This window comes from Anas acuta, unplaced genomic scaffold (genome assembly GCF_963932015.1).
Source record: "Anas acuta unplaced genomic scaffold, bAnaAcu1.1 SCAFFOLD_38, whole genome shotgun sequence".
NCBI classification, from domain to species: domain Eukaryota; kingdom Metazoa; phylum Chordata; class Aves; order Anseriformes; family Anatidae; genus Anas; species Anas acuta.
Window position 1 is genome coordinate 161592 of NW_027076215.1, and position 24882 is coordinate 186473.

At 50.6% G+C, this 24882-nt stretch overlaps 1 protein-coding gene and 1 long non-coding RNA gene across 2 annotated transcripts; one reads left to right on the plus strand and one right to left on the minus strand.

Annotated features, from left to right (window-relative positions):
- Positions 1-229: 229 nt before the first annotated feature.
- On the plus strand, positions 230-952 carry LOC137849103 (mitochondrial import receptor subunit TOM5 homolog). The gene is made up of 2 exons (XM_068668581.1): positions 230-412; positions 624-952. The coding sequence occupies exons 1-2, from the start codon at positions 292-294 to the stop codon at positions 656-658; spliced, it is 156 nt and encodes a 51-aa protein (XP_068524682.1). The 5' UTR covers positions 230-291; the 3' UTR covers positions 659-952.
- On the minus strand, positions 917-9365 carry LOC137849104 (uncharacterized). Its single transcript, XR_011091686.1, has 2 exons — positions 9244-9365; positions 917-8406 (listed from the first exon to the last, which is right to left on the minus strand). It is a non-coding gene; the product is annotated as an uncharacterized lncRNA (long non-coding RNA).
- Positions 9366-24882: the final 15517 nt, after the last annotated feature.

Consider the following 24882-nt stretch of genomic DNA (forward strand, 5'->3'; position numbering starts at 1 on the left):
CGGACTAGGGGCTGCAAGCTGGGAACAGTCCCGGTTCGGAGCAGGGCGCTTTGGGAAGGCTCCTCCTCGGCCATCCTCTGCCAAAGCCAGGGCTGTGCGGGAGCCCCTGAGGGCAGAGCAGCTTCCCCAGGCGGCAGGGACGCACCGAGCCCCACCGCCCCCCGCCCCCCAGAGGCCCCGCCGCGGGGGGCCGGGACCGCCGCCGCCCTCCGTGCGCATGCTCGGAGCCCGCCCCGCTGCCCGCCGCCGCCTGTCCCTGCTCGGCAGCCGTAGCGGCGCGGGGCCGGCGGCATGTTCCGCATCGAGGGGCTGGGGCCCAAGATGGACCCGGAGGAGCTGCGGCGGAAGATGCGCCGCGACGTCCTCGCCTCCGTGCGCAACTTCCTCATCTACGTGGCGCTGCTGCGGATCAGTGAGTGCGCGGCACCGCGCCGGGCCGGGCCGGGCCGGGCCGGGCCTTGCTGCTGGCGGGGCCGGGCGGGCAGGGGCCTCGGCGGGCAGAGCAGCGGCGGCGCGGCGGGGGGAGGGAGCTGGGTGGCGGAGACGCAGCCCGGCTGGGTAGGCGAGGTGCGCTGCAGCTGGGCGGCAGGCTCGGCGATGCTCCTTCTGTGTTCTCTTTTCAGCTCCTGTCATCCTGAAGAAGCTGGACAGTGTATGAACAGCGGACGAGGCGCAAAGAAGACGCGGCTTCTGCAGACGTGAAATGAACTGTAGCTGCTTTCCCTTTCTTGTTAATTAAACGCTGTGCGAGAGACAGGCGTGCGGTCCTAAATGGTGTTAAAAATGGACATTTAAGCATATCTGACCTGAAAATGATAGCTTGGTTGGGAGTGTGGGGAAGATGTCTGTTTTTCCTGCAGCTGACTTCTGGTCGCAGAGTACTCTGTACTACAGGAAGCAGTATGTTATGATGGAATACTTCTGGTACTGTTTAAACAACAACAACAAAAACCCACCTCCATCTTCTTTTTGTATAAAGTGCCAGGACGTTGCTTTGTTATGCATCTGCCTCTAAATTGCCACATAGCTGTTAATATTACTGAACCTGTCTGTATGAGAAATCAGGTTGTTAATGAATCCAATTCAGAAAGTTGATTTAAAATAAATGGAAGAGCAGTCCTATCAATTAATGAACAACTCTGGTACTGATTGATTTATAAAGTCTCCCAGGGGGAACAAAGTCACTCCCATAGTAAGCAAAAAGAAGGATTGATACCACCTGATCAGACTGAACAGGTACAAGTCTGGGGGGTTCATGGTGTGCATCCCAAGGTCCTGAGAGAACAGGCTGATGCAGATGCCAAGCCTCTCTCCATCCTATTTGAAAAGTCCAGCTATCTGACCCAAGGAAGCCAGCTGATGTAGTCTCTCTGGATTTCACTAAAGCATTCGATACTGTCTCACAGAACTTGTCTGGACAAAATGACCAGAAAGCAGTTAGATAAAATCGCAGTAAGATGGGTGAACAATTGGCTGACAGGTGAGACCCAGAGGGCTCTTGTAAATGGGGTTACATCAGGCTGGTGATCTATCACTAGTGGGGTTCCCCAGGGCTCCATTTTAGGACCGGTCCTCTTCAGTGTTTTCATAAACAATCTGGATGAAGGGCTTGAAGGATTTTTGAGCAAGTTCACAAATGATTCCAAACTGGATGGAGCTGTTGACTCCGTCAAGGGTGGTGAGGCCTTGGAGAGAGATCTGGACAAATGAAGAGAGCTGGACAGTCACCAACAGTATGAAGTTTAACAAGAGCAAGTGCCAGATTCTGCACCTGGGAAGGGGCAACCCTGGCTATTTATAAAGAGTGGGGGATGAGAGGCTGGAGAGCAGCCCTGCAGAAAGTGATCTGGGGTTTTTGGTTGACAGCAAGCTGAACATGAGCCAGCAGTGTGCCTTGGTGGCCAGGAGGGCCAACCATACCCTGGGGTGCATCAAGCACGGCATCGCTAGCTGGCCAAGGGAGGGGATTGTCCCAGTCTGCTCTGCGCTGGTGCAGCCTCACCTCAAGTGCTGTGTGCAGTTCTGGGCACCAGAGTGTAAGGAAGAAAGACATAAAACTGTTGGACAGTGTCCAAAGTAGGGCAATAAAGATGGAGAAGGGTCTAGCGGGGAAGACGTAGGAGAAGCAGTTGAAGTCGCTTGGATTGTTCAGCCTGGAGGAGACAGCAGGAGACCTCATTGTGGTCTGCAGCTTTCTCACAAGGGGAGAGGAGAGGCAAGCACTGGTCTCTGCTCTGGTGACCAGCAACAAGACCTGAGGGAATGTCAGTGTTCACCGAGAGGGTGGTCACGCACTGGAACAAGCTCCCCAGGGAAGTGGTCACAGCACCAAGCCTGCCAGAATGGAAGAAGCGCTTGGACAGTGCTCTCAGGTGCATGATCTGATCTTATATTATTATTATTTCACTATTTTATTATTATTTTGAGTGGCTCTTTGGGGAGCCAGGAGTTGGCCTTGATCCTTGTGGGTCCCTTCTAACTCAAATATTCTAAGATCCTATGATTCTATGAAGTCTGTTGGGCCTGATGACGTGCATCTCAGGGTCCTGAGGGAAATGGCTGATGTCGTCGCCAAGCCTCTCTCCATCCTACCTGAAAAGTCTTGGCAGTCAGGTGAAGTAGCTGGTGACAGGAAAAAGGGAAACATCACTCCCATTTTTAAAAAGGATGGAAAAGAGGACCCTTTTTTTAAACTAAGAGAGGGGAGACTTAGATTAGGGGTTAGGAGGAAATTCATCACCGTAAGCAATGTGAGGCACTGGAACAGGTTGGCCAGAGAAGGAACCCGTGGATGCCCCATGCCTGGAGGTGTTCACAACCAGGTTGGACAAGGCCCTGAGCAGCCTGATCTAGTGGGTGGCATCCCCGCCTATGGCAGGGGGATTTGAATTGGATAGTCTTTATGGTCCCTTTCAACCCAAGCCGTTCTATGGTATGATTCTAAGGCGCTCTCTCGTTCACAGTACTTCATAAGGCACTCTGACATAGTCCATTGTCTTAAACTAATGTGAGAAAAGTGCTGACATTCATGAGACCCTTCAGAGAGATGAGGACAAGACCCACCCCCCACAGGTGGCAGATGGGTACTCCAAACTTAAGAAGTGTTGGAAGAAGCTGTCCCTACATTGCTATCAGCAAGGAAACAGATAGTGAACTAAGTTACCTGAAATGCAGTATGACAATAGAGAACCTAAGCGTGGGAATGCAGAGCCGTGTCTGCTTTTAAATGCTTAAAGTGGTCTTCCTGTACAAGTTCCTACTCATACCTTTCTCCAAGTGGTGCCAGGAGTGGGCACTTTATTCAGTTCATGGGATAGATATGGCCAGGCCCCTGTGACATTGTGAATTTTCTTCGGTAACGGAATGAGCACAGGAGCTGGAAGAAACTAAACACTTACCTAGATGTGGCTACCTGGCATGGCTAGCATTCCCCCCGTGTTATGCCAGATGCACCAGGCAAGCTGTCTTTGTGCAGGCAGGCGGGGTGTGAAATCATCTACTGGCAGAAATAGCTTGGGCTTTCAACTCAGCTGTCAGAGAAGCTCACATTCTTGTGAACCAGAACTAGGTGGTTTGCAATTTCTGATGTTTAAACATGCGAAGAGACTGTCAAAATTAATAAAGATTTAATCATAGAATACCCCGAGTTGGAAGGGACCCATAAGGATCATCAAGTCCAACTCCTGGCACCACACAGGTCTACCCAAAAACTCAGACCGTATGACTAAGAGCACAGTCCAATCGCTTCTTAAATTCTGACAGGCTTGGTGCAGTGACTACTTCCCTGGGGAGCCTGTTCCAGTGCGTGACCACCCTCTTGGTGAAGAACCTCTTCCTGATGTCCAGCCTAAATCTCTCCAGATTCCCAAAATTGTTGAAAAATAATTGAGAGAGGTCCCGTGATGACATCAGCCAGCTTTTTAAGCACTCTGGGATGGATCCCATCCGGACCCATGGACTTGTATGGATCCAGGTGGAGCAGCAAATCCCGCACACATTCAGGGTCAGTTGGGAGCTTGTCACATCTTAAAGGGCATATTTTGTCTGTGTTGACGCACTGAGGCTGTGACCATCACGCTCACAAGCTAAACATCATTAGCTGGTTTTACCCACTCTGTACCGTGTCTTTCAGTGAATGAAGAACGATCAATCAACACAGAAGAAAATTGCAGAGGGCCCTCTGGTACCACCTAGCTGCCGCACAGGAATGCATCTGTTCCAAATCAAACTTCACTGGTCCCTCCTGTGAAGGGAAATGCCTCCGGTGGAAGTGTCACATGCTCAGTCAGCCTGCTCCCAAATACAGGAAATCTTAGAATTTCTGTTGAAAACCAACTCTCTTTGGGAAAAAAAAATGAGCAAACAAACAAACAAACAAAAATACTCTGATTTAAGGACTAAGCCTCCTGCACACCTTGTCCTATCATCTTACTTAGTGCATGTATACTGCATTCCTCACTTGAAACTCTGTGGGGACATTGCTCCCCACATTCCTACTTCTGGAAGACAGCTCAGGAGGCAAGCTAATAAACATGTCTTCATGGAGCAAGCATTCAACCCAGTCCCAAGAAAAGGAGAACTGTTATTTCCAGGCAGAAGGTTTAGCCTCTAATAAGGACAACTATTTTAACAGCGATACCAAACCCATGGTCTCAACACCTATGGGTGCAATACCTTCACAGGTTTTTACAGTGGGTCAGTGTGTCCTTGGCTTTGAGTCATACACTAAAATTATTGGCTTGATCAAACGACACCCTCTGTTGGGACAGGAGCCTTTTGGGTCAGGGCATTTCACATGTACGGCAGGTCTTAGATACAGGGGATTTAGGATGGCTTCACACACTCTTACAAGCAGCAGCAACAATGCATTTTCACTCTGAAGAACTTTGCAAATAGTAAGGAAACTGCATGTCTCATCCCTAGGGATCAAATATCAGCTCAGATACATCAAGGCAAGCATCCACTGAAGGAAAGGCTCCAATGGAAACTTGAGTGCAAGAACTTTCCCTGTGCAATCTGAACTCCAGCTCAGGTTGGAAAGATCCCAATAGTCTGGAGTGCGTGCAGTAACAGCAAGAATAGGTTTTACTCCAGCATATTACACCAGTTCGGAGACCTACATCTCTCCCATAAGATTTGCTGGTGTCATACTCTATATAATGTAGACAGATAATGTAGATTCAACTGCATCCTAATCCCTACCTGTTAAGAACACCTCACAAAATCATCAGTTTCATCACCAATTTCAGTAAGAACTGGTCTGACCTCAGGCAATGTCCCTTGTAAGTATATTCCTATTCTACTGTGAGCATCTTCCTCAAGCAAGAATCTGGATGTCCCTGATGAAACATGGGGATTCACCTGAGTAGAGCCAAGGACCTTTTAACTCATCAGCCCCAACCATGACCAGAAAGGCTCGCTGTGGCCCCATGGCAATGGCAGAACTTCATAAAACAGGCTCTCTTGAGTCCCTAGACACATTTCATCAGACTGCACCTGTTCTGGGGCAGGCACTGGGTAGAACCAATGAGAATGGCATGCTCCTAACTGCTCTCACTAGTACTCCTCTTCAGGACCTGAACCATGGCAGAAAAGCAACTGTAAGCAGTCTGAACATAAGCCTGAGGAGATTAGATCCATCCACAGACATGGCTCATTCTGTAGCAAACGAGGTGCAACAACTAGCAAGCAAGGAGGTCGTTTTTTGAAAGGAATGAAAAAACCCGTCAGTGATGGGACAAAAGAACCGTTCTTGCAGCACAGATCACAACATCACACATAAGGGGAGCATGCAAGCATTTGGACATAGCGTGAGAAGTCAGACATAAGCAACATGGCACAGCTGTTGGACAATTGTATAAGCCCCAGAAAGAACTTCAGTTCTCCTGACCTCAGCGTGTTTCTCCTGAAGTGCTGGAGCCTCTTGAGAACATTTTCATTTGTACTGCATCAACCTGGCTGGTAGTTCAAAGCAGCAGAAGGGTGGTCTGGCACCCCTCTGACCTTTCCCCATCCCCTCAAGACCTTATCTGCACTGGTGGATGAGCAGATAAAGCTCCACTTTTTCTGTTATCCTCATCCCATGCTTCCTCTCGATCCTCAGGTTCTGCATTGTTATTGTGATTTCCCAGCTCCTCTTCCTCTTTTAGGACTCCCTCACTGTTCAGCCCCTGCAGGAGTGCCACCACTTCCTCCGGCTTGGGCAGTTTAGTTATCTTAAAAGTGTTTCTTATAATGGGGTGTGTCCTTGTGGATAAGCCTCTGTTTCTCCACTGGGAATGGTCACTTTTCATCTTCATCCTCATCTTCACTCCTTATTAATGTGTCCTCAGTAAAGTGTACAGTGGGCTGCAATGGCAAAGCCCCAGAAAGGCTGCGAGCCTCAGATAACAGCCATAGCTGCAGGCAGCACATAAATCTGCTGTCCCTCTACTACCAACACATGCAAAGCCAGCATTTCTGCTTTAATGTTAAAGAAGATGCAGGAATACATACCCCAATTTCCCTATACTTGTTTTTGCCCCATCTCCCATATTAACTCCTTCACCTAGACACATCTGTCAGCTTCATGGGCACTCAAACCTGTAACCCTGACTTTTGCACAGTCCCTGCCCCATTCCCATGCTATTTTTCCTAGTCTTTGATGGACCCTGTTCCACCACGCTCCCTGAATCTCTCCTTGCAGTTAGCTTCCAGGGCCTTTACTTGCCTCCAGCAATGCCCAAATCATACTCTGTAAATCCATTTATCATTTTCTCAGAAACTCTCAAATCCTTCCACTTTTTAACATGACCCTGATGCAGTTCCTAGATTCCTACCTCATTGTATTCTACTTCTACATCTTCCTCCTCTTGGACAGCTGCTTCTTTATGCTCCTCTTCAGCTTTTGGCTTTACAACCTTCCCAGCTCCTGCATCTCAGACAGCTGCCCATTTGGCCAGCTCCTTTGTCCCTCTTTTCCCTGCTCCTCTCCCCTAAGGTCAGCAAGAGGTGGTGCTGTTAGAAAGGTGGCAGTCCTCACTGTGATTTGATGTGGCACTCAGTCTTTCTCCTGGGAAGATGATAGATTACAAAAATCAAGACGGAAACCAAAGTAGGAAATGTATCAGTATAATCTGATTGGTGCAGGGTGGGGTATGGTCCACTGCCAAAAGAACCAGCTTTTTCAAGTTGCCCACTACCTTCCTAGCTCTACCCCTGTTTCACCATCTATGTGGGCATTTATTGTCAATATCACACCTGGGCAGCAAGGCAACATCCCCCAGTACTCTATTCCCATCAATCTTTATTCAGTATATCAGAGCCTTCTTTTTCTCTCCCTCTTCTGTGACTGAAGTGGCACTGAGGCACACATTCCCCGTTATGGCCTTTTCTGTATCCTTGCTGCATCTTGTGCTGTCTCAGTGGCCCTAGCAGACACCACAAGGTAGGTTCTAACTCATGAAATGCAAGCAATCCATGCTCAGTCCAGTCTCACATTTCCCAAAAGTTAAGTTCTTTCTGCCCAGCTTACAAACACTGCCTCTCCATTTCCCCCATCTGCGACATGCTCTGTACAGTTATCCATTTCTTAGTGAACAGCACTCGCTTCTGACTTAGGTGAATTCAGGTCTGTGCCAGGTTTTGCAGCATGTACCTCATTGCACAGAACTTCAATAACTTTCTTCATAACCTTCAGCTCGCTGGGATGAGGGGTTGCTCTGCGCTGTAGGCCCTACCGAAGAAAAAGCACTCATGCAGAGCATGACATTTAACAATCAGAGGAATACGTGTCATACCTCAAGATTGAATCAGTTCAAATGACATGTTTTATCAGACCACTAGAGCCCAAGCTGGACATGAACAAAATGTCACAGAATCTGATGCGGACTTCTCTGCTATTACAGCGTGCAGCTGGGTACAGGACTTCATTCTGGTCTAACCAAAGCTCGCACAAGTTTGGTAGCACTCCCAGAGTTATCTGGCTGTAACAGAGCAGGGCAGTAGCAGTGTCACAGCAGTAGCAGTGTCAGTCCTTTCCAGGGGAGAAACTGCTCTAGGATATTCCAAATCACACTAAAACTCTCCAAAACTCGATGTTACTGCTTTCACACCTCCAACAACCATTCATCAAATGGTTTATGAAACTAACATTTTGGTGTGCCACAATACTGCAGCAAATATGTTTGGAAGTGTCTGGGTTAGCATACTGGCTGCAGAAGCTCCCAACAGGAAACATAGAAGACAACAGGAAGGACTGTCCAGTAGCAAGGTTTTGGAAATGCTGGATCCACAGTAGAAATGTGTCTTTCTCCCCCTCCTCCCAGACATGAATAAAAGCTTTTGGTTAACACTGACAATCCCAACATGATATAGCAGCGCTATCAGCAATGGTAGACGTGTTCATAGTGTTGCTCCTTTTGTTACCTGTAAACACAACACACTCTGATGAGCGTTTGGTTTAGGACTTAAAGCACCACTCGAGTGCTGTTCAAGCATCAGCCAACTGTTCTCACAAGCAGGCTGCAGCTTTGTGCGTAGGAAGCTGCAAAATCTCTTCTGTCCCCATTTTAGTTGGCTTTCTGCCAAAAAGCATTTCAGAACATTAAGAACAGGATTCAGTAACAACTTGATCCACAACTGCAAAGTTAAATATCACTGGATTTCCCCCAGTGTCAAGACGAGCTGTAATTCAAGATTATGCACTGGCTCTCAGCATACTTAGGTTTAGGCTTGGGTTTAGAGCCCTCCATGGAGGCACCCTGATCCAGAGGGCACACACCACATGCTAGGCTGACATAACTGTCAGGAACAACATGGAATGGTCCTGTACTTTCTAAAGGAGAAAATAAATTACAAAGGGAAATGCAGAAAGTCAGCCCAGCAGAAGTGGAAAATGACAGCTGGTGGCAGTGCAACACAGCAGATAAATAAAGTACCAGACAAGAATTTCATTGGAAAGGAAAGATCTTTAGGCAGCTAGATAGCAACAAAGAATGTCTCAGAGCAAAGGGGCTTGGAAAAAGCAGAGCAAGGTGTGTATAAGGGTAGTAGAAAGTGAAACAGGGCCAACACACAAAGAAAACATTATACTGGGAACAATGACTAGGCCATCCTGGGCAGATCAGAATCTTCCCAAACAACCTGAGGGTCTACCTCTTTGCATTTCAGACAAAACAAAACAAAACAAAAAACACTTCCACAAAGGTACAGATGCTACCCCTACCAACCACCCATATTCCCTCCCCACCATCCCTCACCTACCAGTAATTCCAGGTCATTAGCACCAAGGTCCAACTGTTCTAACTTGACAAGGAATGAGAGCGCACTGCAACACACAGGGAATGGAAAGGGAAAAAGAGAGGAAGAGGAAGAGAGAATGAGAGAGAGAGGGAAGGGAAGGGAAGGGAAGGGAAGGGAAGGGAAGGGAAGGGAAGGGAAGGGAAGGGAAGGGAAGGGAAGGGAAGGGAAGGGAAGGGAAGGGAAGGGAAGGGAAGGGAAGGGAAGGGAAGGGAAGGGAAGGGAAGGGAAGGGAAGGGAAGGGAAGGGAAGGGAAGGGAAGGGAAGGGAAGGGAAGGGAAGGGAAGGGAAGGGAAGGGAAGGGAAGGGAAGGGTGTCCTGGTTTCAGTTAGAACAGAATTAATTTTCTTCCTTGTAGCTGGTGGAATACTGTGTTTTGGCTTAGGATGAGAAGAGTGCTGATAACACCCCGATGCTTTAATTGTTGCAGAGCAGTGCTTATACTAAGCCAAGGACATCTCAGCCTTTTGCTCTGTCCTGCCAGTGGGCAGGCTGGGGGTGCAGTAAGAGCTGGGAGGGGACAGACCCAGGACAGGTGACCCAAACTAGCCACAGGGGTATTCCATACCATCTGACGTCATGCTAAACAATATATAGGGGTGGCTAGCCGGGGGGAGGGGGCCGGACTGCTTGGGGTTAGGCTGGGCATCGGTCAGCGAGTGGTGAGCAATTGCATTGTGCATCACTTGTTTGTACATATTATTATTACTTTCCTATTATCACCATTGTATTATTATTATTATTGTTATTATTTTTTTTTTGTTATGATTATTTTCCTGTCTTATTAAACTGTCTTTATCTCAACTCACGGGCTTCACTTTCCATTTCTCTCCCCCGTCCCAGAGAGGGAGGGGGGAGGGTGAGCGAACGGCTGCGTGGTGTTTAGCTGCCGGCCGGGTTAAACCACGACAGCCTTTTTGGTGCCCAACGTGGGGCCCGAAAGGTTGAGATAACGGCAGATCTGACCAGAGTGTGTTAAACTAAAATTGGTGTAAGGATTAGACCTGCTTAATAGTCACTTGTCATAATGCTGATTGCTTTAATCTCAACTCTGCTGTGCCTGTTTTCCAAATTGAGTATTATAGTACATTATTTTCTGTATTTGCTCTCTGTAGTGTTGTTTATCCTCTCCGGGCCCTGTTTTCAGATCATTATGGTACTGAGTGTTATAGCAATGGCTTATGAGACAATAAGATATCTGGTCATGACTCTAACTTGGTATTTATACTCAGTAACATCGTGGAAACAGTATCTTGGGAACTATTAGCAATTATACCTATTGTTTTTCTCCGTTAGAGAGTCAATCTGTGGAGGGGAAAGCGGAAGATATTTTTTCTTACTTGCTTACTCTCCCTTTCTCCTTCACCACCCCTGTATCCTCCTGGATCACTTTGCCTTCCTCCTTCACCACCCTCTTATCCCCTGAGCTTGTCACAATAGCTCTCCAAGATATTGAATATTCTTGGGATACTCAGAATACCATAGTCTTGTTGTTCTGCCTCATGAATGCACTTCAGATTCTGCTTAAAGTTAAACAACTACTTGGGAAGCTCTTCCGGAGATCTGCCCGGAGGCAGGATAGTTGTGGGTGGCAGGGAGTATGGGTGGATATGGGCAGGCATCTAGAGCAGTTGGCACCCCCAGTGTTTTGGAAATTCACCCCTGAACAATGGCAAAATCCTCAAAAACTGGCAGAATGCTTGAAAAAAAGGTGTCATGATTCTGGCAGTTCCAAAGTAACACAAATCATTGTAACGTGCTGGGGCCTGGCTCATGCCTATCGAGCTGCCATTGATACTGCTATCAACTTAGTGACAGACCCTGCGGCCACTCCAAGCCCTGTGACAGATCCAACGGCCACTGTGACCCCTACGGTGGACTCGGCAGCCGCTCCAGATCCAGCTCCTGCAGCCGCTCCAGATCCGGTTCCTGCAGCCGCTCCAGATCCGGTTCCTGCAGCCGCTCCAGTCCCAGCTCCTGCAGCCGCTCCAGCTCCAGCTCCTGCAGCCGCTCCAGTTCCAGCTCCTGCAGCCGCTCCAGTCCCAGCTCCTGCCGCTACTCCAGTCCCAGCTCCTGCAACTGCTCCAGCTCCAGCTCCTGCAGCCGCTCCAGATCCGGTTCCTGCAGCCGCTCCAGTCCCAGCTCCTGCAGCCACTACAGATCCGGTTCCTGCAGCCGCTCCAGCTCCGGTTCCTGCAGCCGCTCCAGTTCCAGCTCCTGCAGCCACTCCAGCTCCGGTTCCTGCAGCCACTCCAATTACAGCTCCTGAAGCCGCTCCAGCTCCAGCTCCTGCCGCTACTCCAGTCCCATCTCCTGCAACTGCTCCAGCTCCAGCTCCTGCAGCCGCTCCAGCTCCAGCTCTTGCAACCGCTCCAGCTTCTGCAGCCGCTCCAGCTCCTGTGGCCGTGTCAGAGAAACGAGCTGTAGCAGTGCAAGTTGACCCTGCAGAGGGTATTCCAATCCCTGTAACGGGGTCAGAGAAACGAGCTGTAGCAGTGCAAGTTGACCCTGCAGAGGGTATTCCAACCCCTGTGGCAGACCCTGTAACAAAGTCAGAGAAACGAGCAGTAGCAGTGCAAGCTGCCCCTGTAGAGAAGGTGAAAAAATGGTATAGAGATTCAGGTCGTTTAGAACGCAGAGAGTCTTCTGCCAATCCAGGTAAGGCTTCTGCCAAAACTAAGTATAGAGATGACGAAGATGACGACGACGCTGGGCCATCAAGGATTCAGGAGGAGGAAGATGAGGATGCCGAAAAAGCAACAGTAACTACCCGAAGCCTAAACGAGCGCGAGCTACGAGATGTGCGAAAAGATTTTGGTCGCTGTATAGGTGAGCAGCTTGTCACCTGGCTGCTCCGGTGCTGGGACTCTGGGGCCAATTGTGTGGAATTAGACGGCAGGGAAGCCAGACGGTTGGGATCCCTTGCTCGAGACGCCGGCATTGACAAAGCAATTGCAGATGGAGCACAACCCACCAGCCTCTGGAGGCATCTCCTCTCAGCTGTGAGGGAAAGGTATCCCTTCAAGGAAGAACTTGGTACGCTAGAATCAGAGGGGCTGTGTGCCAGTGAGGTCCTTCGGTTCGATCCACAAGGTGCTGAGTGTAAGGAGACGCACCTGAAATGCTTCTACACAAACGCACGCAGTATGAGGAATAAAATGGATGAGCTAGAAGTCCTGGCCCAGTCCCGCAACTACGACATCATCGGCATAAGCGAAACCTGGTGGGATGAGTCCTGTGACTGGGGTGTTGCGATAGACGGTTACAGGCTCTTCAGGAGGGACAGGCAGGGTAGGCGAGGTGGTGGGGTGGCGATGTATGTGAAGCAGGGGCTGGACTGTGTGGAACTTCAGGTCGGCGATGGCAAAGTTGAGAGCCTCTGGGTAAGGATCAAGGGACGAACGAATAAAGGGGATGTCGTTGTGGGAGTCTATTACAGACCGCCTGGCCAGGACGATAGCGCCGATAACTTATTCTTTACAGAACTAAGAGAGGCCTCGAGATCAACTCCCCTTGTCCTTATGGGGGACTTCAACTTGCCAGACGTTAACTGGGAGTGCCACACGGCTGACACGAGCAAGTCCAGGAGGTTCATGAAGCACCTAGATGATAACTTCTTGGTGCAGGTGCTAACGGAGCCAACTAGGAAAGGTGCCCTCCTAGACCTGTTGCTAGAAAACAGAGAGGGTCTGGTGGGAGATGTGGTGATTGGTGGCCGCCTCGGTCATAGCGACCATGAAGTGGTTGAGTTCAAAATTTAAGGTGACAGAAGGAAAAGTGCCACCAAAACCTCATCCCTAGATATGGGGAAGGCGGACTTCAGGCTGCTCGGGGAACTAGTCAGCAAGGTCCCCTGGGAAGCCGCTCTTGAAGGCCTTGATGTCCACCAGTGCTGGTCACTCTTTAAGCGATGCCTCCTAGAAGCACAAGATCAGGCAATTCCTAAATATCGCAAGTCAGGCAGGCGGGGCAGGAGGCCGGCGTGGCTGACCAGGAACATTCTTATGGAGATTAGGCGGAAACAGAGAGTGTTTCGCTACTGGAAGGAGGGCCAGGTGACATGGAAAGAATACAGGGATGCTGTTCGTGTCTGTAGGAAGAAAATTCGTGTGGCTAAAGCACACCTAGAGTTGAAGCTGGCTGTGTCTGTGAGAGAAAATAAAAAGGGTTTTTTTAGATATGTGAATGGAAAAAGGAGAACTAAAGAATACATAGGGCCGCTCCTTGACAGGGAAGATCTTCTCACAGACGATGACATAGGCAAAGCAGAGACGCTTAACGCCTTCTTTGCCTCTGTCTTCAATGCCGATGATGGGCTTCGGGACCCAGGGTGCCCCGAGCTGGAGGACCGGGACGGTGGGGATGACAAACTCCCAACCAACCCTGAACGTGTGCGGGATCTGCTACTCCACCTGGATCCCTACAAGTCCATGGGTCCGGATGGGATTCATCCCCGGGTGCTGAAGGAGCTGGTGGACGTCATCGCGGAACCTCTCTCAATTATTTTTCAACGATCCTGGGAGTCTGGAGAGGTCCCGGTAGACTGGAAGCTGGCAAATGTTGTGCCGATTTTCAAGAAGGGTCAGAAAGAAGACCCTAGCAATTACAGGCCTGTCAGTCTCACATCAGTGCCTGGTAAAATCATGGAGAAGATGGTTCTCGAACGTATTGAGGCGCACCTGGGGGACAAAGCAGTCATTGGTCCCAGCCAGCATGGGTTTGTGAAGGGTAGGTCCTGCCTAACTAACCTGATTTCCTTTTATGATAAGATCACCCATATGGTAGACCAAGGGAAACCAGCTGATGTGATTTTTTTGGACTTCAGCAAGGCTTTTGACACGGTTTCCCATAGGATCCTACTGGACAAAATGTCCAGCATACAGCTAAATAAAAACATCATACGATGGGTGAGCAATTGGCTAACGGGCATGGCCCAAAGGGTTATGGTGAATGGGGCTGCATCAGGCTGGCGGGCGGTCACCAGTGGGGTCCCTCAAGGCTCCATTTTAGGGCCGATACTTTTCAATATTTTTATAAACGATCTGGATGTAGGAATAGAAGGCATTTTGAGCAAGTTTGCTGATGACACCAAACTTGGAGGAGTTGTGGACTCGAATGAGGGTGGAAAGGCCTTGCAGAGGGATCTGGATAGGTTGGAGAGCTGGGCGATCGCCAACCGCATGAAGTTCAATAAGAGCAAGTGCCGGGTCCTGCACCTGGGACGGGGAAACCCTGGCTGCACGTACAGACTGGGCGATGAGACGCTGGAGAGCAGCCTAGAAGAGAGGGATCTGGGGGTCGTGGTAGACAACAAGTTGAATATGAGCCAGCAGTGTGCCCTGGCAGCCAGGAGGGCCAACCGTGTCCTGGGGTGCATCAAGCACGGCATCGCTAGTAGGTCGAGGGAGGTGATTGTCCCGCTCTACTCTGCGCTGGTGCGGCCTCACCTCGAGTACTGTGTGCAGTTCTGGGCACCACAGTATAAAAAGGACATGAAACTGTTGGAGAGTGTCCAGAGGAGGGCTACGAAGATGGTGAAAGGCCTGGAGGGGAAGACGTACGAGGAACGGCTGAGGGCACTGGGCCTGTTCAGCCTGGAGAAGAGGAGGCTGAGGGGAGACCTCATCGCAGTCTACAACTTCCTCGTAAGGGGGTGTCGAGAGGCAGGAGACCTTTTCTCCATTAACACCAGTGACAGGACCCGCGGGAACGGAGTTAAGCTGAGGCAGGGGAAGTTTAGGCTGGACATCAGGAAGGGGTTCTTCACAGAGAGGGTGGTTGCACACTGGAACAGGCTCCCCAGGGAAGTGGTCACTGCACCGAGCCTGACTGAATTTAAGAAGAGATTGGACTGTGCACTTAGTCACATGGTCTGAACATGGGTAGACCTGTGCGGTGTCAAGAGTTGGACTTGATGATCCTTAAGGGTCCCTTCCAACTCAGGATATTCTATGATTCTATGATTCTATGAACTTTTATGTCTACCAGGCAAGTGGACCACTATGGAGAAGGGAATCCAGTACCTGAGGGAATTAGCCATACGGGAAGTGATTTATGAGGATCCAGACCTCAGACAAACATCCAAAGACCCAGATGAAGTCAAGTGTACACGACCCATGTGGCGGAAGTTTGTACGGAGTGCACCATCATCATATGCCAGCTCATTGGCAATAATGGCCTGGAAAGAGGATGAGGAACCCACAGTGGATGAAGCGGCTAAACAACTCCGGCAGTACGAAGAAAGTCTCTCCTCTTCCTTACAGGCCTGCGTCTCAGCTGTGGAGAAACTTTCTGAAGAGGTCCACCAACTTAAAGAGAATCTATCTTCCCCCCAACCTGAACCAACCAGTGTCCAACGACCGAAAGAGAACACCTGGGAGAAACTTTCTGAAAAGTTTCACCAACTTGAAGAGAGATTATTCTCCTCTGTACCTGTACAAAGCAGTGTCTCAGCTGTCAGGGGCAGGCGTTCACCCACACAAGGAAGACGATATGGTGGGTACTCACCCCGTGCCACCCTGTGGTTTTACTTACGAGACCATGGAGAGGACATGAGAAAATGGGATGGAAAATCTACCGCGACCCTAGAGGCACGGGTACGTGAGTTGCAAAAGAAAACAATCAGGAAAAAGGGATTCTCTGAAAAGTTTGCTGCTCCAACTTCCAGCAGACAGTCCTTCAAACACAGAACCGAGGAAGATTCTGACCAGGATTAGGGGGGCCCTGCCTCCAGCCAGGGGGAGGAAAGGGACAATCGAGTTTATTGGACTGTGTGGATTCGATGGCCTGGCACATCACGCGCACAGAAGTATAAGGCTTTAGTAGACACCGGTGCACAATGCACTATAATGCCATCGAGCTATAAAGGACCAGAGCCCATCTATATTTGTGGAGTGACAGGGGGATCTCAGCAGTTGACTGTATTGGAGGCTGAAGTGAGTCTGACTGGGAATGAGTGGGAAAAGCACCGCATTGTGACTGGCCCGGATGCTCCATGTATCCTTGGCATAGACTATCTTAGAAGAGGATATTGCAAGGACCCAAAAGGGTTCCGGTGGGCTTTTGGTATAGCTGCCTTAGAGACAGAGGGCATTAAACAATTATCTACCTTGCCTGGTCTCTCAGAGGACCCCTCTGTTGTGGGGTTGCTGAGGGTCGAAGAACAGCAAGTGCCAATCGCTACCACAACTGTGCACCGGCGGCAATATCGCACTAACCGAGACTCCCTGATCCCCATCCATAAGCTAATTCGTCAATTGGAGAGCCAAGGAGTGATCAGCAAGACTCATTCACCTTTCAATAGTCCCATATGGCCAGTGCGAAAGTCTAATGGCGAGTGGAGACTAACAGTGGACTATCGTGGCCTGAACGAAGTGACGCCACCACTGAGTGCTGCAGTGCCGGACATGCTGGAACTTCAGTATGAACTTGAATCAAAGGCAGCCAAGTGGTACGCCACAATTGATATCGCTAATGCATTTTTCTCCATCCCTCTAGCAGCAGAGTGCAGGCCACAATTTGCCTTCACTTGGAGGGGAGTCCAATATACTTGGAATAGGCTGCCCCAGGGGTGGAAACACAGCCCTACCATTTGCCATGGGCTGATCCAGTCTGCGCTAGAGCAGGGGGAAGCTCCTGAACACCTGCAGTACATCGATGACATTATTGTGTGGGGTGACACAGCAGAGGAAGTTTTCGGGAAAGGGAAGAAAATAGTCCAAATCCTTCTGAAAGCCGGTTTTGCCATAAAACAAAATAAAGTCAAAGGACCTGCACGAGAGATCCAGTTTTTAGGAATAAAATGGCAAGATGGACGTCGTCAAATCCCAATGGATGTGATCAACAAAATAACAGCTATGTCTCCACCAACTAACAAAAAAGAAACACAGACTTTCCTAGGTGTTGTGGGGTTTTGGAGAATGCACATCCCAAATTACAGTCTGATTGTAAACCCGCTCTACCAAGTAACCCGTAAGAAGAATGAGTTTGAATGGGGCCCTGAACAACGACAAGCCTTTGAACAAATCAAGCAGGAAATAGTCCATGCAGTAGCCCTTGGGCCAGTTCGAACAGGACCAGATGTAAAGAATGTGCTCTACACTGCAGCCGGGGAGAACGGCCCCACCTGGAGCCTCTGGCAGAAAGAACCTGGGGAAACTCGAGGTCGGCCTCTGGGGTTTTGGAGTCGGGGATACAGAGGATCTGAGGCCCGCTATACTCCAACTGAAAAGGAGATATTGGCAGCATATGAAGGAGTTCGATCTGCTTCGGAGGTGGTCGGTACTGAAGCGCAGCTCCTCCTAGCACCCCGATTGCCGGTACTAGGCTGGATGTTCAAGGGAAGGGTCCCCTCTATGCATCATGCAACTGATGCTACATGGAGCAAGTGGGTTGCACTGATTACTCAGCGGGCTCGAATAGGAAACCCCAGTCGCCCAGGAATATTGGAAGTGATCATGGACTGGCCAGAAGGCAAATACTTTGGGATATCATCAGAGGAGGAGGTGGGTCGTGCTGAAGAAGCCCCACTGTACAACCAGTTGCCAGAGAATGAAAAGAAATATGCCCTGTTCACTGATGGGTCCTGTCGTATTGTGGGGAAGCATCGGAGATGGAAGGCTGCTGTATGGAGTCCTACGCGACGAGTTGCAGAAGCTGCTGAGGGAGAAGGTGAATCGAGTCAGTTTGCAGAAGTGAAAGCCATTCAGCTGGCTTTAGACATTGCTGAACGAGAAAAATGGCCAGTTCTCTATCTCTACACCGATTCATGGATGGTAGCAAATGCCCTGTGGGGATGGTTACAGCAATGGAAGCAAAACAACTGGCAGCATAGGGGCAAACCCATCTGGGCTGCTGCATTGTGGCAAGATATTGCTGCTCGGGTAGAGAACCTGGCTGTGAAAGTACGCCACGTAGATGCTCATGTGCCCAAGAATCGGGCTACTGAAGAACATCAAAACAACCAGCAGGTGGATCAGGCTGCTAAGATTGAAGTAGCTCAGGTGGACCTGGATTGGCAGCATAAAGGTGAATTATTTATAGCCCGATGGGCCCATGACACCTCAGGCCATCAAGGTAGAGACGCAACATACAGATGGGCTCGTGATCGAGGGGTGGACTTGACCATGGACGCTATAGCACAGGTTATTCATGACTGTGAAACATGTGCTGCAATCAAGCAAGCCAAACGGTCAAAGCCTCTTTGGTATGGAGGACGATGGCTGAAATATAAATATGGAGAGGCCTGGCAGATTGATTACATCACACTCCCTCAAACTCGCAATGGCAAGCGCCATGTACTTACAATGGTGGAAGCAACCACCGGATGGCTGGAAACATATCCTGTGCCTCATGCCACCGCCCGGAACACCATCCTGGGCCTTGAAAAGCAAGTCCTATGGCGACATGGCACCCCAGAAAGAATAGAATCAGACAATGGGACTCACTTCCGAAACAACCTTATAGACACTTGGGCCAAAGAACATGGTATTGAATGGGTGTATCACATCCCCTATCATGCACCAGCCTCCGGGAAAGTTGAACGATACAATGGCCTGTTAAAGACTACCTTGAAAGCAATGGGCGCTGGGACGTTCAAAAACTGGGATACGCATTTGGCAAAGGCCACCTGGTTAGTCAATACTAGGGGATCTACCAACCGAGCTGGACCTGCCCAATCAAACCTGTTACGTACTGTAGATGGGGATAAAGTTCCTGTAGTGCATGTAAAAAATATGCTGGGTAAAACAGTCTGGGCTACTCCTGCCTCAGGAAAAGGCAAACCTATTCGTGGAATTGTTTTCGCTCAGGGACCTGGATACACTTGGTGGGTGATGCAAAAGAACGGAGAGGTCCGGTGTGTACCTCAAGGAGATTTAATAGAGGGTGAGAATAGCCCATGAACTGAATTGTACCATGTAATTTAGTATATTATACTGTATGTTATCACTACCATGATTACTATAGGTGACTAATTAGAATGTATGGAAAAGAGTCTAAACTGAGCATGACATAAATGGTATGGAATAAGGGGTGGATAGAGAGGTGAGCGAACGGCTGCGTGGTGTTTAGCTGCCGGCCGGGTTAAACCACGACAGGTACAAGTGAACTCCCCAGGGGAGCCTTTACGCAGCCCCACATGCAACTGGACACCTCCGGGTTCGATTTTTCCGAGCAACCCTAAATATATCACTAGCCGGCATGGGAGAAGACTGAAAACCCGGACCCCAGAAAACACGATGCAAGCCCCTTTGGACCACCCAGAAGTGCCCCCAAAGGAAGGCTTTGGGTACAAGTGAACTCCCCAGGGGAGCCTTTACGCAGCCCCACATGCAACTGGACCCTCCGGGTTCGCTGTTTCTGAGCATCCCTAAACATAGCCCTAGCCGGCATCGAAGACGACTGAAAAATCAGGCCCCAGGAAATGCGTTGCGAGCCCTTTTCGCCCATCCAAAAGTGCCCCCAAAGGAAGGCTTTGGGTACAAGTGAACTCCCCAGGGGAGCCTTTACGCAGCCCCACATGCAACTGGACCCTCCGGGTTCGCTGTTTCCGAGCATCCATAAACATAGCCCTAGCCGGCATCGAAGACAACTGAAAAATCAGGCCCCAGGAAATGCGTTGCGAGCCCTTTTCACCCATCCAAAGGTGCCCCAAAAAGAAAGGCTTTGGGTACAAGTGAACTCCCCAGGGGAGCCTTTACGCAGCCCCACATGCAACTGGACCCTTCGGGTTCGATTTTTCCGAGCAACCCTAAATATATCCCTAGCCGGCATGGGAGAAGAGTGAAAACCCGGGCCCGACAAAACGCGATGAAAGCCTCTTTAGACCACCAAAAGTGTCACCAAAGGAAGGCTTTGGGTACAAGTGAACTCCCCAGGGGAGCCTTTACGCAGCCCCACATGCAACTGGACCCTCCGGGTTCGCTGTTCCTGAGCAAACCTAAACGTAGCCCTAGCCGTCATCGGAGACGAGAGAAAAATCAGGCCCAGGAAATGCGTTGCGAGCCCCTTTGGACCATCCAAAAGTGTCACCAAAGGAAGACTTTGGGTACAAGAGAACTCCCCAGGGGAGCCTTTACGCAGCCCCACATGCAACTGGACCCTCCAGGTTTGCTGATTCCGAGCATCCCTAAACATAACCCTAGACGGCATCGAAGACGACTGAAAAATCAAGCCCCAGGAAATGCGTTACGAGCCCTTTTCACCCATCCAAAAGTGCCCCCAAAGGAAGGCTTTGGGTACAAGTGAACTCCCCAGGGGAGCCTTTACGCAGCCCCACATGCAACTGGACCCTCTGGGTTCGCTGTTCCTGAGAAAAACTAAACGTAGCCCTAGCCGTCATCGGAGACGAGTGAAAAATCAGGCCCCAGGAAATGCGTTGCGAGCCCCTTTGGACCATCCAAAAGTGTCCCCAAAGGAAGGCTTTGGGTACAAGTGAACTCCCCAGGGGAGCCTTTACGCAGCCCCACATGCAACTGGACACCTCCGGGTTCGATTTTTCCGAGCAACCCTAAATATATCCCTAGCCGGCATGGGAGAAGACTGAAAACCCGGGCCCGAAAAAACGCTATGAAAGCCTCTTTGGACCACCAAAAGTGTCACCAAAGGAAGGCTTTGGGTACAAGAGAACTCCCCAGGGGAGCCTTTACGCAGCCCCACATGCAACTGGACCTTCCGGTTTCGCTGTTCCTGAGCAAACCTAAACGTAGCCATAGCCGTCATCGGAGACGAGTGAAAAATCAGGCCCCAGGAAATGCGTTGCGAACCCTTTTCGCCCATCCAAAAGTGCCCCCAAAGGAAGGCTTGGGATACAAGTGAACTCCCCAGGGGAGCCTTTACGCAGTCCCACATGCAACTGGACCCTCCGGGTTCGATTTTTCCGAGCAACCCTAAATATATCCCTAGCCGGCATGGGAGAAGACTGAAAACCCGGGCCCCAGAAAACGCGTTGCAAGCCCCTTTGGACCATCCAAAAGTGTCCCCAAAGGAAGGCTTTGGGTACAAGTGAACTCCCCAGGGGAGCCTTTACGCAGCCCCACATGCAACTGGACCCTCCGGGTTCGCTCATTCCGAGCATCCCTAAACATAGCCCTAGACGGCATTGAAGACGAGTGAAAAATCAAGCCCCAGGAAATGCGTTACAAGCCCTTTTCGCCCATCCAAAAGTGCCCCCAAAGGAAGGCTTTGGGTACAAGTGAACTCCCCAGGGGAGCCTTTACGCAGCCCCACATGCAACTGGACCCTCCGGGTTCGCTGTTCTTGAGCAAACCTAAACGTAGCCCTAGCCGTCATCGGAGACGAGTGAAAAATCAGGCCCCAGGAAATGCGTTCCGAGCCCTTTTCGCCCATCCAAAAGTGCCCCCAAAGGAAGGCTTTGGGTACAAGTGAACTCCCCAGGGGAGCCTTTACGCAGCCCCACATGCAACTGGACCCTCCGGGTTCGATTTTTCCGAGCAACCCTAAATATATCCCTAGCCGGCATGGGAGAAGACTGAAAACCCGGGCCCCAGAAAACGCGTTGCAAGCCCCTTTGGACCATCCAAAAGTGTCACCAAAGGAAGGCTTTGGGTACAAGTGAACTCCCCAGGGGAGCCTTTACGCAGCCCCATATGCAACTGGACCCTCCGGGTTCGCTGTTTCAGAGCAACTCTAAACGTAGCCCTAGCAGTCATCGGAGACGACTGAAAAATCAGGCCCCAGGAAATGCGTTACGAGCCCTTTTCGCCTATCCAAAAGTGCCCCCAAAGGAAGGCTTTGGGTACAAGTGAACTCCCCAGGGGAGCCTTTACGCAGCTCCACATGCAACTGGACCCACCGGGTTCGATTTTTCCGAGCAACCCTAAATATATCCCTAGCCAGCATGGGAGAAGACTGAAACCCGTGCCCCAGAAAACGCGATGGAAGCCACTTTGGACCATCCAAAAGTGTCACCAAAGGAAGGCTTTGGGTACAAGTGAACTCCCCAGGGGAGCCTTTACGCAGCCCCACATGCAACTGGACCCTCCGGGTTCGCTGTTTCCGAGCATCCCTAAACATAGCCCTAGACGGCATCGAAGACGACTGAAAAATCAGGCCCCAGGAAATGCGTTGCGAGCCCTTTTCGCCCATCCAAAAGTGCCCCCAAAGGAAGGCTTTGGGTACAAGTGAACTCCCCAGGGGAGCCTTTATGCAGCCCCACATGCAACTGGACCCTCCGGGTTCGCTGTTCTTGAGCAAACCTAAACGTAGCCCTAGCCGTCATCGGAGACGAGTGAAAAATCAGGCCCCAGGAAATGCGTTCCGAGCCCTTTTCGCCCATCCAAAAGTGCCCCCAAAGGAAGGCTTTGGGTACAAGTGAACTCCCCAGGGGAGCCTTTATGCAGCCCCACATGCAACTGGACCCTCTGGGTTCGGTTTTTCCGAGCAACCCTAAATATATCCCTAGCCGGCATGGGAGAAGACTGAAAACCCGTGCCCCAGAAAACGCGTTGCAAGCCCCTTTGGACCATCTAAAAGTGTCACCAAAGGAAGGCTTTGGGTACAAGAGAACTCCCAAGGGGAGCCTTTACGCAGCCCCATATGCAACTGGACCCTCCGGGTTCGCTGTTTCCGAGCAACTCTAAACATAGCCCTAGCCGTCATCGGAGACGACTGAAAAATCAGGCCCCAGGAAATGCGTTACGAGCCCTTTTCGCCCATCCAAAAGTGCCCCCAAAGGAAGGCTTTGGGTACAAGAGAACTCCCCAGGGGAGCCTTTACGCAGCCCCATATGCAACTGGACCCTCCGGGTTCGCTGTTTCCGAGCAACTCTAAACATAGCCCTAGCCGTCATCGGAGACGACTGAAAAATCAGGCTCCAGGAAATGCGTTACGAGCCCTTTTCGCCCATCCAAAAGTGCCCCCAAAGGAAGGCTTTGGGTACAAGTGAACTCCCCAGGGGAGCCTTTACGCAGCCCCAGATGCAACTGGACTCTCTGGGTTCGCTGTTTCCGAACATCCCTAAACATAGCCCTAGCCGGCATCGATGACGACTGAAAAATCAGGCCCAAGGAAATGCGTTGCAAGCCCCTTTGGACCATCCAAAAGTGCCCCCAAAGGAAGGCTTTGGGTACAAGTGAACTCCCCAGGGGAGCCTTTACGCAGCCCCACATGCAACTGGACCCTCCGGGTTCGATTTTTCCGAGCAACCCTAAATATATCACTAGCCGGCATGGGAGAAGACTGAAAACCCGGACCCCAGAAAACACGATGCAAGGCCCTTTGGACCATCCAAAAGTGCCCCCAAAGGAAGGCTTTAGGTACAAGTGAACTCCCCAGGGGAGCCTTTACGCAGCCTCACATGCAACTGGACCCTCTGGGTTCGCTGTTTCCGAGCATCCCTAAACATAGCCCTAGCCGGCATCGAAGACGACTGAAAAATCAGGCCCCAGGAAATGCGTTCCGAGCCCTTTTCGCCCATCCAAAATTGCCCCCAAAGGAAGGCTTTGGGTACAAGTGAACTCCCCAGGGGAGCCTTTACGCAGCCCCACATGCAACTGGACCCTCCGGGTTCGCAGTTCTTGAGCAAAACTAAAAGTAGCCCTAGCCGTCATTGGAGACGAGTGAAAAATCAGGCCCCAGGAAATGCGTTCCGAGCCCTTTTCGCCCAACCAAAAGTACCCCCAAAGGAAGGCTTGGGGTACAAGTGAACTCCCCAGGGGAGCCTTTACGCAGCCCCACATGCAACTGGACCCTCCGGGTTCGATTTTTCCGAGCAACCCTCAATATATCACTAGCCGGCATGGGAGAAGACTGAAAACCCGGACCCCAGAAAACACGATGCAAGCCCCTTTGGACCATCCAAAAGTGCCCCCAAAGGAAGGCTTTGGGTACAAGTGAACTCCCCAGGGGAGCCTTTACGCAGCCCCACATGCAACTGGACCCTCCGGGTTCGCTGTTCCTGAGCAAACCTAAACGTAGCCCTAGCCGTCATCGGAGACGAGAGAAAAATCAGGCCCAGGAAATGCGTTGCGAGCCCCTTTGGACCTTCCAAAAGTGTCACCAAAGGAATACTTTGGGTACAAGTGAACTCCCCAGGGGAGCCTTTACGCAGCCCCACATGCAACTGGACCCTCCGGGTTCGCTGTTTCCGAGCATCCCTAAACATAGCCCTAGCCGGCATCGAAGACGAGTGAAAAATCGAGCCCGAGGAAATGCGTTACGAGCCCTTTTCGCCCATCCAAAAGTGCCCCCAAAGGAAGGCTTGGGGTACAAGTGAACTCCCCAGGGGAGCCTTTACGCAGCCCCACATGCAACTGGACCCTCCGGGTTCGATTTTTCCGAGCAACCCTAAATATATCACTAGCCGGCATGGGAGAAGACTGAAAATCCGGACCCCAGAAAACAAGTTGCAAGCCCCTTTGGACCATCCAAAAGTGTCATCAAAGGAAGGCTTTGGGTACAAGTGAACTCCCCAGGGGAGCCTTTACGCAGCTCCACATGCAACTGGACCCTCCGGGTTCGATTTTTCCGAGCAACCCTAAATATATCCCTAGCCAGCATGGGAGAAGACTGAAAACCCGTGCCCCAGAAAACGCATTGCAAGCCCCTTTGGACCATCCAAAAGTGTCACCAAAGGAAGGCTTT

Excerpts from the sequence above, each read along its gene's own strand:
- LOC137849103 (XM_068668581.1), top strand. The coding sequence starts at position 292 with ATGTTCCGCATCGAGGGGCTGGGGCCCAAGATGGACCCGGAGGAGCTG. Across the intron at positions 413-623 it reads CGTGGCGCTGCTGCGGATCA|CTCCTGTCATCCTGAAGAAG; the intron begins GTGAGTGCGCGG and ends TTCTCTTTTCAG.